The sequence below is a fragment of the Oryzias latipes genome (genome assembly GCF_053564925.1).
Source record: "Oryzias latipes strain Hd-rR chromosome 1 unlocalized genomic scaffold, Olatipes_Hd-rR_3.1 chr1_Y".
Taxonomy (NCBI): Eukaryota; Metazoa; Chordata; class Actinopteri; order Beloniformes; family Adrianichthyidae; genus Oryzias; species Oryzias latipes.
This window is the reverse complement of record NW_027616335.1, coordinates 7,001,272-7,020,490: the sequence shown is the minus strand read 5'-3', so window position 1 is coordinate 7,020,490 and position 19,219 is coordinate 7,001,272. Positions and strand designations below refer to the sequence as shown.

General features: G+C 37.8%; 1 protein-coding gene and 1 long non-coding RNA gene across 8 annotated transcripts in view; both read right to left on the bottom strand.

The window, feature by feature from the left end:
• LOC101167344 (lymphoid enhancer-binding factor 1) overlaps positions 1-2,448 on the bottom strand; it is a 39,980-nt gene extending 37,532 nt beyond the window's left edge. For all 7 annotated transcript variants that reach the window (XM_011476189.4, XM_011476197.4, XM_011476205.4 and 4 more), the window contains exons 1-2: positions 1,524-2,448; positions 84-150 (exon numbers count right to left, since the gene is read on the bottom strand). In XM_011476189.4, the coding sequence (XP_011474491.1) occupies positions 84-150; positions 1,524-1,727 (271 nt within the window). In that variant the 5' untranslated portion in view covers positions 1,728-2,448. The remainder of the gene's footprint in view (positions 1-83; positions 151-1,523) is intronic.
• Positions 2,449-13,750: 11,302 nt separating this feature from the next.
• LOC144990417 (uncharacterized) lies at positions 13,751-16,653 on the bottom strand. Its single transcript, XR_013654418.1, has 3 exons — positions 16,077-16,653; positions 15,690-15,792; positions 13,751-15,298 (listed from the first exon to the last, which is right to left on the bottom strand). It is a non-coding gene; the product is annotated as an uncharacterized LOC144990417 (long non-coding RNA).
• Between the last annotated feature and the right edge of the window lie 2,566 nt (positions 16,654-19,219).

The following is a 19,219-nucleotide window of genomic DNA, read 5'->3' as shown; positions in this document are numbered from 1 at the left end:
GACGCCTTCTGTCCCCTTTTTTTCTTAACTCTTTCTAAAAATAAAAGGTTTGCACTGCGGCTGAGTGAGTTGCTGTCACTTACCATCTTCTATGAGGTCTCTGTGTTTTTCATGATATGAATCTGGTGGTATTTGGGACTGCCTAGCTGCCTGTGAAAAAAACAAAAGAGAAGAAAAGGTGAAGAAAAAACAATTAATATACACTGAAGCAATGAGGCCCCCCAGTTCCATCCACATGTTCATGTGGGCAGACACCTCCGCCCCCCCCAAATGCTTCTGGGATAAAGTGCATCTTTTTTGCTTTTCACTATTTTGCTCAAGCACACACACTCACACATAGCGGGGATGGTGCAGCCGGCATCAAAGCTTCAGAAGGAAACACTCAATTAGAAATCCTGTCCTTTAAAGAGGTGGAATTGAAACCTCAATTGAAGTCGGCTCTCATTTATTCATTCAAATAAAAATACAATTCCTTTTTTCATTACAAGTTTTGCAAAAAGTGAGGTAAATTTGTTTCGTTTTTTTTTTTCTCTCCATCAAATAGAAATCAATCTTTGCACTTTGAAAGACTTTTATTTCATATTTGAATTAGGAAACCAAACCTGCCTTTTGGGGATTCAAGCCCCTCAGGAGGGCTTTTTTTGAGCTGAGTGAAGAAATTCCATGGGATTCCTAATTAACATTCAGCCTCCATCCCGCTGCTTCTAAAGTGACGACTGTGTACTATTTCAATTTTTGGACGTTGCCAAAATTTCATTAAAACTTCTGCTAACGACAAAACAGCCGACCGACTTTGTGTGAGGAGGTGGGGGGAGCAGAAAGCCACACAGCCTCAGGTGCATGATGGATGGGGAGCTACATATAATAAAGCAGGACCAAAACACACGCTGGAATTTTTTTAAATCTCCTGTCAACGTGTGTGCGGATGTCTTTACAGCATGTTTGGCTTTATTATGTTTCTTTCCAAAAAATGTCAAAATTTTCATTGTCGTTTGAAATCTGTCAGCAATTCTATGAGATATTTTAAACAAAACAAGAAAAATATAGACATGTTTAAAATGAAATAACATTTTTAAACGGGTTTTCACTGAAAAAAAAATACAGATGCAAGTGCATCAAGTAAACATCAGTTTAGGCTGCACTCAAGGCCACATATTTTGCATCATTCTCTCTCTCTCTCTCTCTCTCTCTCTCTCTCTCTCTCTTTATTCTACACATTTCATCAGAATTTGAAGGCCTTTCATTCACACACATTGGGGGAATATGGAGGCAGAGAAGGATGAATTTAGAGAAGCTTCATCCAGCTGTCTTAAGGTTGAATGTACAACATTTGTTTCTTAGTTTATAGCTAAAGTTCAAATGTGATCAGAATAAGACAGCAGGTTCAGTCAGTTTGATTCAAAGCTTAAAGCTAGATCAGGTGATGGTTCGGATTAAATAAATAAATAACCTAATGTTGTGGGGCTGCTGCCCCCACCCCTCCTCAGTGATGGAGTTCAGACATCTCTGCACACATGACTCACATCGTGGTTGTTGCTGTTGGGGCTGCTCTCAGACTCGTTGACCAGGGATGACTTGATGTCCGCCAAGTCTCCCTCCTCTTCGGAGTGGCTCAGCTCGGCGAAGATCTGCTCCTTGTGCGGGTCTCCTTCGTCTTTGAAGGGGATCATCTCATCTGTGGCGCAAAGCTCCGGGTCCCCGCCACCGCCGCCCGATAACTGTGGCATTGTTTTAAATTTCAAAATATATATTTAAAAACAAAATATGTTGTCTCGCCACTGAAGACGAAAAAGACTCCAGCACTGACTGCAAAGGGAATAAAAATAAAATTGAAGGATTAACTCCCACGGAAGTCCCCAGAAAAACCTCACTGCACTGAAGGAAGCGGCGTTCACGCACGCGGCGGCGGCGGAAGGTTTTTCTTTTTTACGCTGAAGCAACAGGAGGAGAGCGGCTGCTGTCCGCCTCCTTCCTCACCATCACCGCTGCACTAAAAACACTCAACCTGTTAGCTAAAAACTGGAGAGAAAAAAGTCCCACTTAATGTCACGGAAAAGCAAAAATAACACAAGTTAACACCTCCTCATTTTTTCAGTCAACTAAAACATTTGTCCTTGAATTACAAAAAAAAAAAAAAAGAAAGTGAGAAAAATATCTCCTCGGTGGTTTAGCGAACCAAAGTAGGCTAAAAAAAAAGTCAAAAGACGCCAGGAGATGAGACGGACGGCCGACTAAACTTCGAGGAGTTCAACAGAAGTGATGCTTTAAAAATACATCCTCAGAGCTGGACGAACGCGGCGAAGATAAAAGTCACCAAACAACAAGAAAAAAGTAAGATGTGCTGTGAGTGGGGTGGGGGGAAAAGAGAAAGACTTCCCACTGCTCCTGCAGCGCTTCCACGGCGTAATGTAACCAGCGCGTGCGTGTGTGTGTTGGTAATGTAGCTGCGCTTCCTCCTCCTCCTTCCCCTCCTTTTTTTTCCTCCCTCTTCAGTCACTGGGAGGAAGGAGAGATGAAAGGGAAGCCGAGGCTCTGATTGACACCACACCAATTGACACTCCTCCTGAGAGAGAGATTTATACAAAGCTCACAACAAATGGGCAGACAGGAGGGGAAGAAGGAGCAGCCATGGCTGACACACGCTGATTTAAAGCAATTAGGAGAAATAAAAAAAGATTACACAAAAAGACACCGGAGGAAGCTTGTTTGGCACGAGCTTCAGCGTGAACGCCAACCAAATAAAAATAATAATAATAAAACAATATTTATAGCTATCAAAAATTAGTGTTAATCAAAATATAAAACATTTATAATTTTTAGAATTTTGACAACATGTTATCACAGAGCTATGTCATTTTAAAACCAAACAAATGTATTTATAACATAAGGGCCTACAGAGAATAATTATGGCAAAAGCAAATACATTTGACTTTTCTGAATGTCTTTTATTTTGTAAAAATAATACACACACCAACACGCAATAAATGGTTTTTTTATGTTTTTCAAAATCGGAACTATTTTATTAGAAAATAATGTAGCCGGGCATATTTCGTGTTCGAGCGGCGAGTCCAGGATTGCGTGAGAATCAGAGCTGGGACAGGGAGGCAGGTCTTTATAAAGCGCGGAGGTGGGGTTAGGAAGGCGGGGCCGCGGCTTCTTTTGATCTTGCGGCGGCTGGTTCTTTCATCCCCAGCTCCCCCTCTCTCCCTCCCTCCCTCCAGCCGATTCCCCCACCGCCGCTACCTTCCTCTGCCCCCCTCCTCCCTCCCTCCCCTCACTCCCTTGCCTTTGTATGACTAAATTTGGTCCGAGTGTGGAGCCGAGCCAACATTTCCACGTGTGCGTTCATCCCAGCTGAGAGAGGGGAGAAAAGGAGATGAGGGTGGGAGAAGGGGTTCTCTTCCGGGTAGGGAGACCGAGAAAAAAAAAAAAAAAAGATCAAAGAGTTTTGGGTTTTGGAAGCCGAGTGTGGATTCAAAAGAGACTGGCTGCATTCCAGAGTATAGCGGAAAGCGCACCAACTCTCATGCACGCGGTAAATACAGCACTATAAAAGAGAGGGCTAATTAGACAGATTTCACCCAGGCGGACAAGAACAACCGAGCCTTCTTATTTGAAAATACCCTTCAACAGTTTAGCTTTTTTCCATCCTTTTTTCCAGCCAAAATGTGCGTTAATGGTGAAAGCTCTGTCTGTGTTCCTTCCCTGTGTGTAGAAGTTGTCGGTTCTTCTACCTCATCACGGATCCGTTTAATTATCCGGATGTTTTATTTGTTTGTTTGTTTTTTGGCACAGATTAAAAATGATGACACTCAATCAACAACCAGCCTAAAATCAACTCCTTCACTTTCATAAACACTGTCACAGCGTTTATAATAATAATAATGTAATAATACATTTTTTGTACCAAGACCTGTTAAGAGAATGCAGGCCACAAGAAATGAAAGATATTTTAATATAAATGTATATTAAATTATGTTTAAAAAAGGGTAGAATGCACTTAGCTATTGAAACAAATGGATTGCAATAAAAAAGATAAGTCCTTAGAGGTCTCCTATTTGCCTTTTGTTTACTTTGATAGGCTAATTTTTTTTAGTAGATTAAGATCGTTTGATTGAAATAAAAACATTTTAGGATATTTCTAAACACAGAACATAATTTAAAATTGTGCTCAAAAATATATATCAAATTATTTCTGTTTTGTCTCTCAAATGCATTAGCTGAACATTTGAATTAATGCTTGTATCCAGCACACACACATTGAACATATACATAATAAAATATTCATGTTTTGCAGACAACATAAAATACCAGCCTCTAACGGAATTCTGAAGACAAAAAATAATCCTCTTAAGTTCTGGCACAAAAAAACAGAAATTACTTTACGTCTACTCCTGTTTGGATGGGAAAATGAATGTTGAGAGTCCTAACTCTCATCATAATTATTTTTGTTGCAGGATATAACAATGATGCAAATAGTTTCGCTTATTTTGATGGTATAATTAGATCATGAATGATAAAAATCCAACACCAGTTTATGATTTAACAATGCGTTGAACCTTTGAATGCACTTTCACTTCACTGATATATACGCTCACAGGATAAGCCGTACATCACTGGTTGAACTGTTAACTGGGAAAGCTGAGCTAGTGGAAAAGCTAGAGAAAAGGGGAGGAAAAAAAAAAACAGAGCCACATTTGCATTTTTCTCCTAATGAGTTCATAAGAGTGACCCCTCTGGATCTCACATGAAAAGGGAGATTTCCTGCTGTGTTGTGACCTGAATTCGCTTGTCTCTCACTTTAAATACTCATTTTTTTATGTTATATAAAAAGGGGGGGGGGGTGCATCTATACACACGGCATAATTTATCGCCAGCACACTGTTGATGCTTGGTTTCCCCTTTTTTCAAAATGCTAGTTGATCTCATGGATAAAATGAAAATGAGTGTTTCTCCAAGTGCTGATGAACAAAAAACTGCACATCTACTTTGAGATCACCTTTTTTTCATGATAAACTTGGAGAACTGATACAGTTTATCAGGTATGAGACAACATTCAGTTGATCTACAGCTGTGTCCTTTTTTATCTGCACAAATTGAATGTTTCAAATGGAAATGACCTCCTTTACCTCTCCTTTCCTCCAGTGTGCTGCATTTGCTAAGTGAATACGAGTTTGCGAGTGTGAAACTTGCTTTCTGTGAGGTTTTTAACTGCTAAACTCATCCTGCTGCTGTCTATTCCACCTGCTACTCATTCACAAAAAAAAAATCTTCCTTGATGTAAAAATTACAGCCTTTGTGCTCATAACTTTGACAAAAATACAGGAAACCAACATTAAATTATGATGAAAAGAGTCTGCAATTAAAGCGGAGCGAAGACACATTTATCAAAAGCATAAATCAAAACCAGAGGAGATCCAAGGTGGGTGATTATTGGTGCCTCCCTTTGATTGGTAGAAGATGAGTCACCTTCTTAAAGGGGAGGAAAGTGTCTGGAGGGTAAGGTGCAGAGGATGGAGGGACAGACCTATGATCTGTTGATTTATGGCAGTGCTCCTAGGAGGCGGTGTCAGACAAACTGTCGTTAAATTTAAATGATCTCCTTGATGGAAAAAGGAGGGGAATTTGTCAGACTGTGTATTTATTTTGTAATTTGTGTATGTTTGTTGGCAAGTTGACACAATTGTAAACAACACAAAAATTAGAAATGTGGTGTTCTGTCTTAACCACTGTACATACATATATATATATATATATATATATATATATATATATATATATATATATATATATATATATATATATATATATATATGCATTTAGTTCTGGATTGTTTATTCTTAAAACGTTTTTTTTCTTGAGCTCAAAGCTCAATCCAAATGGGTTGTTCATCCCAATCCTGTAAACTTTTAAAGTGTAAAAACACCAACTACAAAAAGGTCCAATGCCTCAGTAAAGCTCTGTTTTGCTTACATGTCATTTTGAGAGGCAACAAGCGATGCAAAAACTGTCAACCTGGAATGCCACAGGATGCTGCTCCAAATAACAAAGTTCCTTTTCATAAGCTGGATCAGAGCCACAACACCAAACTTGTATAGGGGGCAAATGAGAGCAGCAGAGAGGAGGGCCATTGCAAATAAAATGATCAAGCACACGTATTTCAAACAGTTTTATTATAGTTATTATTATTATTATTATTAATGGTAAAACAGCAATTCCTTAAGCTGAGGTACTATTACTAAAGCAATAGCAAAAAAATGCTGAAAATCCTGAAAGATAAATATGCACCTCTATAGAATTTAAGCACAATAAGTATGACAAATAATATAATGTAATGTTTTATATAATAATTTATCAACTATATCCACATACTAAAGTTTGAGAAGAACAGGAACATTTTTTTTAAAAGTCTAAATATTCTCTAAACAGCATTTTCAAAATTCAATCTTCAATATTCATTTATTTCCCTTTGGCAAAGCATGGAAACAGCGTGGAATTTGGTTAAAGCAAAGGTACTGTGTGGATGGTTTCTTAATGTTTGTCGATAATTATACTAAAATAGAAAAATTAGAGGGGGGGCGCCCTCCTTTCTCCCCTGTAGCTCAGCCCCTGAGCTGGATCTACACTACAGAAGATAAAGTTAGAAAAATGCACACCTATTTCTTTAGATTATATTGTGTATTGTGAACACAATCAAGTACAATTTTGTAAGCAAATCTGGAGACAATTTGATTTTATATTCTTCCAAAATGTGTCTTTTATTTTTACCCACAGAGTGAACATGAATATCTAATCTATAGGCCATAAGTCTCAAAAACATTAGTTTTGCAGAGGAAATATGATAATTTCAGTTGGCAGAGGTCTTTTATTACTGTTACTGCTTATAAAATATGGATTATATACTAGACATGTGCATGCTGCAAGGCCAAACAATAAAATAAAATAATAAGATTGTAAAATTAAGACAATTAAAATACACCCCTCTCCTTGCATTTCAGAGATTTAGGTTTGGTCCTGATGGGAAAATTCTTCAATGGCACTTTTTGTTTTGAATTCCTTAAACTATACCTCCTAAATGAGTAGATTAAAAAAAAAGACCAATACCCCAAAGGAATGAAATTTGTAAAAATAAAAGAACTCTTAATGATTTAAATCTTGTTTAAACTATGACTATTAATGCAGATTAAAACAATTAAATGTGAATCAAAACTGTACAATGTTAAAATTCCCTCTCTAAAAGTTTTTTTTGTGGGTGGAGATAAAAACAAAAAAGGGAAGTATTTATGCATTCATAATGCATAAAAATATATTTATTTTATAAAATCAACTGTCTTACTGTATTCTTTATATCATACAGACTCTAGAATCGGCTGTATTGTTTTACTCACAGAGAATCATGCAAGTGTTATGTGGCTTCCCCCTATTTTCTTCAGCCAGTCATGCAGATAAAATAAAAAGTCTGGAGCTCCAAGCAAGAGATCACCTTTCCCCTGAGACTTGGCTGCATCTCACACACGAAACAGGAACATATAACCTTTAAAACATTGCCAGACACCATTAGACAAACATGTACAGGCAACAATTTTATCTACCGGGCCATCTCTCTTGTTTAAACACACAGCAAGAGGATGCTCAAAGGTGCTACCTCACTGCAGGCAAAGAAAAATCCTCTGGGCCGTCTAATTTCATAACAGGCAGCCTGTCTTTTCTCCTTTTCTCTGTGCGTGCATGCGGCCCTGTCCCGCTGTCACTCCAGAGGACTAATGAGAAGATTAGCATTTGGCTCACTCAGGTGTCTGTGAGAAAAGGGACTGTAGGGGTGTTTCCCTTCAAAATCTCATCTCAGCTGGGACATCCATCTTCTCTTCACTGTCACAAGCAGTCTGTGGACATCTGCTGATCTTCTCCATTTGGCGTCCTTTGTTTTCACTGGAGCATAAGTTTGAAATGCCAAAAAACCAACACAGTGATTTATTATACACACAACCGTCTGAGAAAAGCAGTTTTTTTTATTTTTACTGAAAGATCAGCCAAAAGAACATAACGCATCAGTTATGCATAATGGGATTTTTGTGGAACTTTTTCTTGGAGATTTGTATTTCTTTTTTTTTTTTACAGCTCAGGAGACTTCATTAGGTCAGACGAGGAGCGTTGTTCTCCGCCGTGCCACATGCTCCTCGTCCACGGAGGAAGTGGTCCAGTGTGTGCTCGCCACCGCTCGTCTCATCACACTGTGTTATTGGAGAAAGTACTGAGCAGTGCATCAAGGCCTGCTGTGTAGGAGTCAGGGGTCAGGACAGACCTGCTAAGAGGTCACAGGGCCCCCATCCAATCTGTAATCAAGCACACAGCACACCTCCCTGACCCCACTCCTGTGTCTGCGCTCATCTCCCAGCCTTGGGCCGCCTGAGATCAAACACGGAGCGGCAGTACCTCTGGCCCTGTGTTATCAGCTTGGATGTCCCATCACATCAGCTCGCAGGGCTAAACAGTAAACACAGCTTGCCTGCTTTGGCTTAGTGTGTGTTTGTGTGTGCGTTTGTGTGTAAGTCTATTGTGATGTCTGTATGGAAATACAGATATCACAATAGACTTCACAAAAGCGCTGTCATTTTTTTTCCTGCCTTTTATACGAACAACAAACATTTTCTCTTGCCTTTTAGTGTGCTGAGATGCTGATATAGTAGGACAGCACAAAAGTCTGCAAGCCTCTGATTTATCTGATTCCTTATTCATTTTTATGACACTGTAAGACAAACGGCTGTTTTAATAAGCTAAGAATTCAAATGATTTTGTTGTTTAAACTTAACACTTACAACAACTTAAACAGTGTTTCACCTTATGGGTAACTGCAGCATGAAAACATTTAATTGCGACAGGAAACCCCATCAATATATCACAATTTTAAAACGTATCAGTCTCTATTTGTTTAAATTGCCACTTTTGCTGCTTGAAATTGAGGAAATTATCACTCTCTAGATTTCTTTTTTAGCAGCAGTTTATATGGATGGAAGTGGCACAAACATACAGCTAAATCGACAGAATCGGGAAGCACTTTGATTAAAAAACCTGAAAAAATAAAAGTATACCCAGCTTTCTCTTTTGTTTCTGCTTTTTGTGTCAAATGAGAAGATTATTTCATTTCTTCTCCACATTGATTTCAACATACAAGTCCTGAAGATGATTTTGAGCCAAAAGATGCTGCATTAGCAGGAAACGCTGCAATCCAATCAAGATCATCCAGCAAGTATTACTTGAAGACAACAACCAGTTCAAAACTTTTATATTGTGGGAGAAAAATTTTACTATTGCCCTTTTTGAAAGATTCCTAATTTCTAAAACCCACACACATGCACATACATAAATTGGCCATTTTTTTTAAGTGTCTGCAACTGAGGCCGGTCTGTGTAAAGAGTCTAAAAAGGCTTTATTTAACCAGGCCCAGAGCTGATTTCCTGTGTGCACCATCAGGATATTAACTGTTAAAACCACTGGAGTGTAATACTTACTCATGCTGATTGATTTCTCCTGGTCTCAGAGGAAAAGCTTGTAATTCCCAGGAGGTGCTGCCAGAGAGTGAAGCATTTCACACAGGCACACATTGCCAATTTAAAAGGTTAGAGGCCTTGCTGTTACTCCATAGCTGTTATAAAATCCATTACATTTTTTATTTGTTATTTGTTTGTCAATTTTGCTGTCAACTATATAGTTTCTTTCCTATTGTCCTCTAACGAGTGTCTCCCAGAGGAAGCAAAGCATTTTTCTTTTGACAAGTTTTTTCTTGGTTCTTCCAGAAATTAATGAATGGATAAAGCTTTTTTTTTTCTATTATGACTACTTTTTAACATTACTTTTCCAATAGGAAATATTCTGTGATACAATCAGTGATTGTACATGTTGAAATGATTTTAATAGAAAAGTTTATTTGAATTTTTTTTAATCTAACATGTTTGTTGTACAAACCAGACAATAAAGACTTGACCGGGATGTGTGTGAAGAAAATGTTCAGGTTTCTGCTTTCTTTGTTTGCATGGATGACTTCATTCGAAGGTAAATAAATGTGTTATTGTTCTCATTGGCCTGGAAAGGAAGATCAAAGCCCTTCTTTCAGTAATTGACCTTCATTTCTGGGCAGACTCTAAACCAAGAATGTCACATTTTCCCCTCCCAGTTTCTTTTAGCTCAAGCATGAACCTGCAGATATTACTTATAAAAGTACAATTTAGAGTTTAAAGAGCCAGCTCAAAGAGTCACTGCTGTAAAGGGACACTTTTTTTTTGTCATGTTGCATCAGAGCTTTAACTGGTTTGCAGGAGAGAGTCTTCACATCCAGTGGTGGGTTAATTTTAAAATCTTAAAATCCCAAAGAAAGAATCATAAAGTGGCTGTGCCAAACACATTCTTGTTCTGCCATTTGATATTTAAAATCTAATCATGAAAATCTCTTAAAAAAGGAGAACTGCTCTTTCTCTCCTAAAAACCCAATTCTTGGGTTATTCCTGTTGGGATACAGTTTACGGTTACTTTTTGGGGTAAGACCAATTTAAGGGTGACAGTGGTTTCATTTAAATCCAATTATGATATTTTTCTTGAGTTACAATGATTCAGAAAAAAGGTGAATCCCTTTTTAAACTTAGAATTGGGTAAAAAAAAAAAACTGGTTATTTTTAACAGAAATTTCTGATGTGTTAGTATTTTTGAAAATCTGAAAAATGTTCTGTTGATGCACATTTCTGCAGATTTACACGCATGAAACTTTGTTGATGTAATCTGCTTCAAGTTCTAGATCCACTAAATCCACTGGATAGCAGATTAAACCAGATTTTACATTTTTTCTATTATGTTTTGTAAAAAAGCTTTATCATCTGTTGTCTTTACCGCGCAAAAGTTCTCTCTGAAGTTCACTCACTTAAATTGTTTCTACTTTTTGCTCACCATTTTCCAGGTCACAACACAGTTGGATGCAAAGATAAGCAGACTGATGGATGTCAAAGAGAGTCAGTCCCCATGAGTCAGGAGATGTCAATCCTCTGGAGATAACGCTCAAACTGTTCACACATTTCCGTGGGCAGAAATCCCTCCCACTTCGAATAAAACATGTGAATGTTTGCTCCCTTTGAAGACTGTCACTGGTCCAGGTTCAGACTTTAAAGAAATTCCCAAACTCGACATCAAGCCCTTGAGCCACATTTTTGAATCACCCCTTGCTTTAATCCAACAGTCAAAGACTGTTTTCATGTTTTGAGAATTTCCCAGATCAGTAATAAATGTGCATCAAATTAAATATTGTCAGTTATGGCAACTGCAGCCAAGTCTTTATGGTTTTATGTCGAAAACTACCATTAATCATTCTAAAGAAGATGTCATTTTGATATTGTTTTATTTTTGTCAGTGATAATGGAAGATCAGCTCTGGAACAAAACACATTTTTTAGACCACAGATGTCAAAAAATAGCAAAAACAAATCTTTCATTTACTAATAAAGTTATTTTTGTATTATGGTTTTTGTTGGCAGTGTTCTATTTTTAAGTCAAACTTGTCCATATTTTTCCTTGATTTCCTGTCTTTGAGTTTGAACAAGCTAACCTATTTCTATTTGTAGCTTCGGATGCTTATATTTAGCTGACAGATGGAAGAAAATACTGTTTTTCTCTGCATCGCCTACCTTCACATCCAATATTCACGACTCATACTTTCAACAATGTCATAGCATTTTTTCTAAGTCTTATTGGAGATTAGGTAACATTTCTGCACCTTGTCAGGAACTCATGAAGCCATAACTTTCAGATCCACTTGATACAAGAATGTGTCCCAGGTTGCTGACGGACCACTTGATGCATGATTCATTGTCCTGCATCAAAAGTCTTTAAAGACCCACCTTGATGAAAATGGTCTTTTTGGTGTTTTTTACATGTTCTTGTAGCTTTTCCTAATGTTATAAAACACATATTTAGAAAGTTAAGATTAAGACTTTGAGTTTTCTTTATTCAAATCGCGGTGAATCTGGAAAAGATGAAAAAAAAAAAGTTGTTGCTTACAAACTACAATCGGTAGGCTGCACGGTCCCTGCCCTGCTCCATTTTGATGCCTCCACTTGCAGACAAATAGATCCACGTACATCTTTGTTTTCCTCATCTGAGCTGGCATCTTGTTCAAAACTGTACGGCTGGATAATTCTGATATTTCTCGTCATTTTTGTTGAACCGGTAATGTTAGGTTGGGGTTGTGAGGGGCAGTGAGCTTGCAGAAGAGGGTGTAAACAAAGGGATGATGGGAAATAAGGAGATGCTTATTTCCATGCCAACGGTCCCGTCTACAACTCAAAGGCAATTTTCTGAGGCAGTCTTGCTGGTCTGCAGAAACTATGTTCTAAAAAACTGATTTTGCCTAAAAACAGCCAGAACACAATTAAAAGACCACTGGGAACACTTTTTCAATGGATCAAAAGATGATCTGAGTAGGACTTTAAAAAATGCATGACCCTGCAAGATGTTTAATTGATGGTCTAAAAAAATATTTTCTTGCATTTATTAAAAATATATATTATTATGTTACACCCCTATTTAGTTCTAGGGTTACTTGGAGGAGCAAAACATAAAAGTTATGGTTTTGGCCAAGAATTTTAAATGAAGAAAAACACCAAAAGAAATGTCTCCATACAAATCTAACAAATGCATTTACAAATTAATGAATAAAAACCAACAAGAACTTATAGTGAAGCAAAAAGATCTCAGGGTGAAGCAAGGCCAAAATAACAAACAAAACCCCACCTAACTGGGGGATTTTCCAGAAAGCAGGTTATGCTCCCACGGTAAGTGGGAGGCTAAAGAAGTGTACAAACACCGCTTTCGGTTCCAAAAACAGAGGTATGTTTGAGGTATGCTTAGTTCCCGTAGCAACTCATGCTCTGAACATAACCTGGTCTGGAGCAGGTTTAGTTGAAGGTTAGTTTGTTTTCAGAGAGGTGAAGCAGCATGGCGTGTCCATTTGAAGATGATTTAGTGGATGAAGAAGCTCAGATAATACTTTTTACACCGTGAGAGGGTGATAAGACCACGTATGGAGGTTGGAAAGATAAACCTTTTTACTTCTATCTAACTTAATTATTTGCTTTAGTTAAGATAAATCAATTCTTTTTAGTTAAGTCAGCTTAAAAATAACACGTAGTTACCAGACATTTATTTTACTTTTATTAAAATTAATTCAATTAAGTAGGTGTAACTTTGGCGCTGCTGTCAGATCGGCACCGCAAAGGATTGTGGGATACCATTCCCTTTCCCTTTTGACCAAATGTGTTTAGTTGTTTAGCTGTTCTAGTGTGTTTTGACAAGTTATTTGTCCTACTATGTTTAATTCTTTCTGCACCATGAGTGAGAGGGAGGGAGAAGAGGATGAGTTTATATAGCACCCCTACTGTGTCATGGCTGATAATTTATAGATATGGTATATGGTTACATGATATCATTCCGTTTTGTTTCATTCATTTTATTGTTATAAAAGTGAGAATATCTGCAGGCTCAAATTTAGACATATGAGATATGACATATGTTACCAATTGAATCCATTTAAGTTGGAAAAGTTATATACATATAACACAATGACAATAAGATCAGAAACTCTTGCGTTTATTTTGTGCTTTCTTTTTTTCCAAGCAGAAACTCTTTCTTTTGATGATAATGCAGCCGGAGGAAAATCATTACTTTTTTGATGGACGTATAATCTTAATACGCCGTCATTTAAATATCCGACTCTGTCTCACTGAAGGATAGCCCTCTCTTTTTTTCACCACGGGTTTCCATGGTGACTCCGGAAATTGGCGATCTGTCTTTATGTACCTGCTGTGCACGTGCATTAACCCAGGGTTACCAAGTGGAGTGCGTTTACGCTAACTCATATCTGGTCCTTTGGAACCAACATACCGCGAGTAAGCAAGTTCAGGCGGATTTCAGCCACAGTTCAGGGTTAAAGTCAAGGTAGTTTAAACATGCTTCCTGGAACAACCCCCTGAAATCTGTTTTCTTACCTGAAACAAAAGAAAAGGGAAAACAAAGACAAACACTAACCTTCCTGGACTAACATAAACAGGAGAAAATAAGTACTAAAGAAAATGGCAGTTCACCCCTACAGCTTCACTTAAACAAAATTAGACCAAACAAAATTAGAGTGGGCCCAAATACAAAACACAAAGAATTACAAAGTGCAACACAACAAAGCAGGTGGAGAACTACAAAACAAATGGAGAAGAGCGCCAAGCTAGTGGAGACCGGTTGCAGCAAAGCTCCCTTCTCACAGGCTGGAGGTCCACATGGTGCCTTTGAAGGCTGTCTCCATCAGCTTGGGTCCAAATGGAGGCCACACCCTTTCCAGCACAACACCTGAAAATAATCAGACATAGACATACGCACACAAAGATCCACAAAAACACAGAAGTCCCGCTCTGACAGAAATCAAATACACAAAAAACATTAAGATTTTTTAAGACAGAAACAGATTTTTTTTGCAGTATACTGTCATCAAGAACTGCTCAGAAATTCTTCTGCAAAGTCCAATTAAAAGTCACCTTTTGATGTATAATTGAAATTGTTTAATACATACTATGACATTGCATTGCATTTGAGCATGATGGTTTAATACGGCTCTTGTTAAATTCTCTGACGAAAAATTGCAAGTGATCACTAACATGCTAAATATCAGAAACTCAGAAAAAACAACAACAAATGTTTGAAATTGTAGGACTTAGGGATGAAGCTTAGGAAAGACCATGGATGTGCACAGAAAGCCTCCAAAACTCATTAACTATTTATGGAGACAACAAACAAAACCTTGAAACCAAAAAACATGCACTACACTTTAGTACAATGGGGGAAAAGAAAGGCAGAAAAACTTGTTTCCATTCACAATATAATCATTTTCCCATTCTTCAGCTTTCCCTTTAAAAAAAGATGACACTGCTGTAGCATGCATCACAGATGCATATCATCTTCACTAATCGGGTTGCCACATTGCAGTGTTGCTTAAGTGGGAGCGAGAAGGTGGCTCCTTTGTGTCAGAGCTAATGATGTCCCTTTGTGACAAGGGTGGGTAAGAAGGTTGAGGACACTGGCGTAGACTCCGAAGAGTTGCTGCATGGGTCTTAGTGTGACTGGCAGCTGCAGTAATCCCCTCTTTGTGTCTTCAACAAGGCCCCACTGAGCTCCCTGACAGCGACCGATGTTCCCAACTCCAGCAGACAGCCCAGATGGGCTGAGCAGCACAGGGAGAGAGGAGGAGGAAAGAAGGGAGGGCCACCAAGAGCATCCTGATAAATAAAGGAGGAATAATCAGCTCAAACAAAAAAACAAGAAGGGAAGAGGGTGAAAAGAGATAACAACTATTCGGGTAGAAAGAACATCTAAAAAAAAAAATCAAAACAATCTACTGTTAAAAATGTGGTGACCCAGTGAAACACACTGGGTGACAGGTTTTGGATCCTGACCCGCTCATTTGCATGCTTTTTGTTCCTTTGCGGTCACCCTGAAGCGTGCCACACTAATCCCTCTGATTGGTGAAGGCTTCCTTAGGGTGGAGCCCAATTAAAATCCACCCCGGCATATGATTACACTCACTCGTTGAGTTTCTGCCCAGTTTGCTTATTTACATTGCCCTTTTAAGTGGCTTTTTTCATTGTGTCTGACAAGACCAATGTTTACCTCTTGTAACTTGTGGTTTGTGTTCTTCTGTGATGTCGTGATTTCTCAATTGTAAAGTTCAGTTCGAACATGATGAGACGTCTTCTTCTCCCTTGCAATATCCCTGAAGCATGGGAAACATGGAAATTCTTCAGAAAGAGCAGGTATAAGGCATCATCAAAATCCATTAAGGATTGGTGTCCCTTTAGTTGCAGTATTTTCGGATTATAAATTGCTTTGGAGTATAAGTCGCAGCAGGAAAAAGGGGTAATAAAGAAGAAAAAAATCATATACAAGTGAAATTTTTGGGAATTTTTTCCCCAATAAAATACAGAAAATACAGCAAAAAAAGGCAACTTATACTCCAAAAATACAAAATTGTGTCTATGACTGAAATTCTTCCCCTACCCCTCCGGCTTCTCCCCACCCTTCCAGTTGTGGGGGCGTTTGAGGGAGTAGGGCTGCCCGTCGCGCTGTGCCACGGAGGAGAAACACATTTCTTTACATGGGTGTGCTCTGAAACAGTGTAGGTAATGACTTTTTGTTTTAGCAGGAATTTTTCAATGTTATAAAACTGATATTTTCATGTATTTCCGAGTGTTGGCAGCTATGTGCTAACGTAGCTCACCGGCCACTATTGATGACGCCATCGAGTGGGAGTGACATTCGGATGAGGAGACAATATTTTTCAATGACCCTCCGTTTGGAGCGCTTAATGTAGTGGTAAGGAGAAGCTGTAGGGGTAGGGGGAGCATTCAGATTCTGCCTTTGATTCCAAGGTATGGCATTTGCAGCTCTTTCTTCCAGCTTGAACTCCTAATCGGTGCTGAAATAACTTCATAAACAATTGACGTGCTCACCTGCCACCAACACAAAAGGCTCACATTCTCAGGAGAGAGATCTTATCTGTCTGAGCATATACTTCCAACAAAATTTATAGTGCATTCCCAGGCAATAACAATCAAATCACATCATCCGTTTTACAAATCTCACAATCCATGAACAACAACAATAAATATCTAATTTTAAGCAGTACTTACAGTGCTTGTTTCAAACATGGCTTAGTTTTTGATTGCACCTTATGTGGTGGCTGTGGTGCAGAGCTGGAAGATCACAGGTTCACTTCCGGCTTTACATACCCATGTGCCAATGTGTCCTTGGGCAAGACAGCAAGACTCTGAACCTCACATCACTCCTGGTGGTTAGAGGTTGGTGCCAGTGTCAGGAAGCAGTGTGTGTAATGGGACTCACCATTCAAAAGCGCTATTTTAACTCAATCTACAGTGGACTAATATATACATTTTTTAAGTGTTAAATTTAACTCAATGAGAGATGAATTAACTAAATTAAAATTTGTAATAAAGAAGAAAAGAAATCATATACAAGTCACTGTTTTGGGAGAAATGTATTTAAGAAAATACAGAAAAATACAGCAAACTATACAAGAAAATGCAACTTATACTCCAAAGAGAATTGAATTAACACTTCTGTTTTGGGTGGGATTTTGCACATAGTAATAATGAATTGATTAAAATTTAGCTCTTCTAGTTGTGATAAACACTTCTTTATGGTGCCTACAAGCACAGTGAGATTTGCAATTGGCTCGCTTTTGAGAAATTCAGACTTCTTACTCTAAATTCTGCTCTCAACCTTTTATTTAAAAAAAACAATTTGGCTCAGAATATTTATTTTTCAAATGTGGTTTCATTCTAAAAATAGGTAAAGTTAAAAATTAATCTTAATCCAACTTGTTATGATATTTCCAAGTTGCACAAATTGAAGTGCATTAAATGAAATGTGTGAAATGACTTCAGGCTTGATGTAGGTGAAATAGGAATCTTCAAGATTTCCATGGAGACAGCATAAAAGAGCAATAAATCTGGTGGCCAGCAAGCATCACAGTCAAAGAAAATCCCAAGTAAACCTCCCGTTGGAAACAACAATTTCCTGAAGGCTTAAAAACAAACTCCTATAAAAAGTCCCACAGAATTATATGAGCTGCTCCTTTAGCAACCAAGATGGCAGGTCTTTGATTTTAGTGTGAACGAGCTTCTCACTTAAGACATCAAACAAAGCTCAAAGAACCAGGGATTTAAGAGTGACAGAAAGCTCACTGATGTTTCCGCTTTCTTATTAATTATATTTAACCAATTGCTTGGGACCAAATAAAGAAAATGTTCATAATCATCTTATATCCTTCATTAATGTCTTTTTTCTAAGCCCATGCCAAACAATGACACAAACAACGTTAATTTCATGTTAACTGCATGGTGTTCTCATCACTGGTCTCTTGAACTGGACTGTCTTTGCCTGCAATGTGTTTGTACAAACAGTTGGAGTTAAAGGTTTGAAATTCACAAGAAAACTACTGCAGGAAAATAAGTAAAAAAAAAAGAAGTTTTAGTATTAGTTCACACACATTAACCATTTTTAACTTTTAAATGTTGTGTTTGGACATTTATTCTTTTTGTTAGGCTGTTTTGCAGCCATTTTATTTAGAAAATCTGTGTTCACTTCTTGGAACAAATTGGTCTCTGTCTTTTTCAATAAAACTAATTTTAATTATGTACTTTTGATCTCTCTTAAAAAGAGACACATTTATTACAAAGGCCTTTTTTAAACTTATGTGAAATATTATATCATTGATAAATGAACAAGTTCTGAATTTCCTGTCTTAGATTTCCACTTTAACTCATGGCATCGCCATACAAGGCCTGACAAGAGCTTTGTCACTCAGTAAAGACAATGATCCACACCATACCAGTAAATCCACTGGATAAAAAGACACAGTGCTGCAGTGGTCCTGTTTGAAGATGCAGTGGGACCACCGGTTGTTACACACCTGGGTGAGTAGGGGTGTAAAGATTCATTTTAACACTGATTTAATTCATGATAATTTATATGATATCGGTTCATTTTGAATGATCCGATTTACTGACCTAAAATCAATCCAGGACCTCTTTAGTCAAAAATTCAACCAGTGTGACTCTGAGATAAATCCCTGGGTACTGAACAGTACAGCTGAAGTTTTCCAGATTCCTTCTTATTCTTGCAAGATATTCAAATGTAAATAAAATATGTCTACAACAAACAAGTAAACAAGAACTAATGGCAAATCCATTCACATTTTGGCTTCATAAGTTCAGCCCACTGTTGTTTTTCCACATGAAAAGAACAAAAATGGAACATTAGAACATTCTAGTACATTCAGGTTACATCTAACTGTAATCTGTAGGGTTACACGTCTTTGCAAAATTCACATTGGACTGTAATTATGGCTTGATCATTTTTCGCTGCCAACACAAGTGTGTTGTCCGCTGTGATGATACTTGGTCGTTTTTATTTCATAAAATAAACTTATAGTTTCAATCCAAGGTATTTTCCAAGATTGATTAATCGATGTACGCGAATTTTGAAAAACTTTCTCATGTTACAGGTCAATTCGATTGGATTAACAGTCTGCTTCAGACAGATCAATCTGGTTGAACCAAAGGAGGATGTCAATTCATCGATTATGTGGATTAATTTTTACACCCCTATGGTTGAGTGAA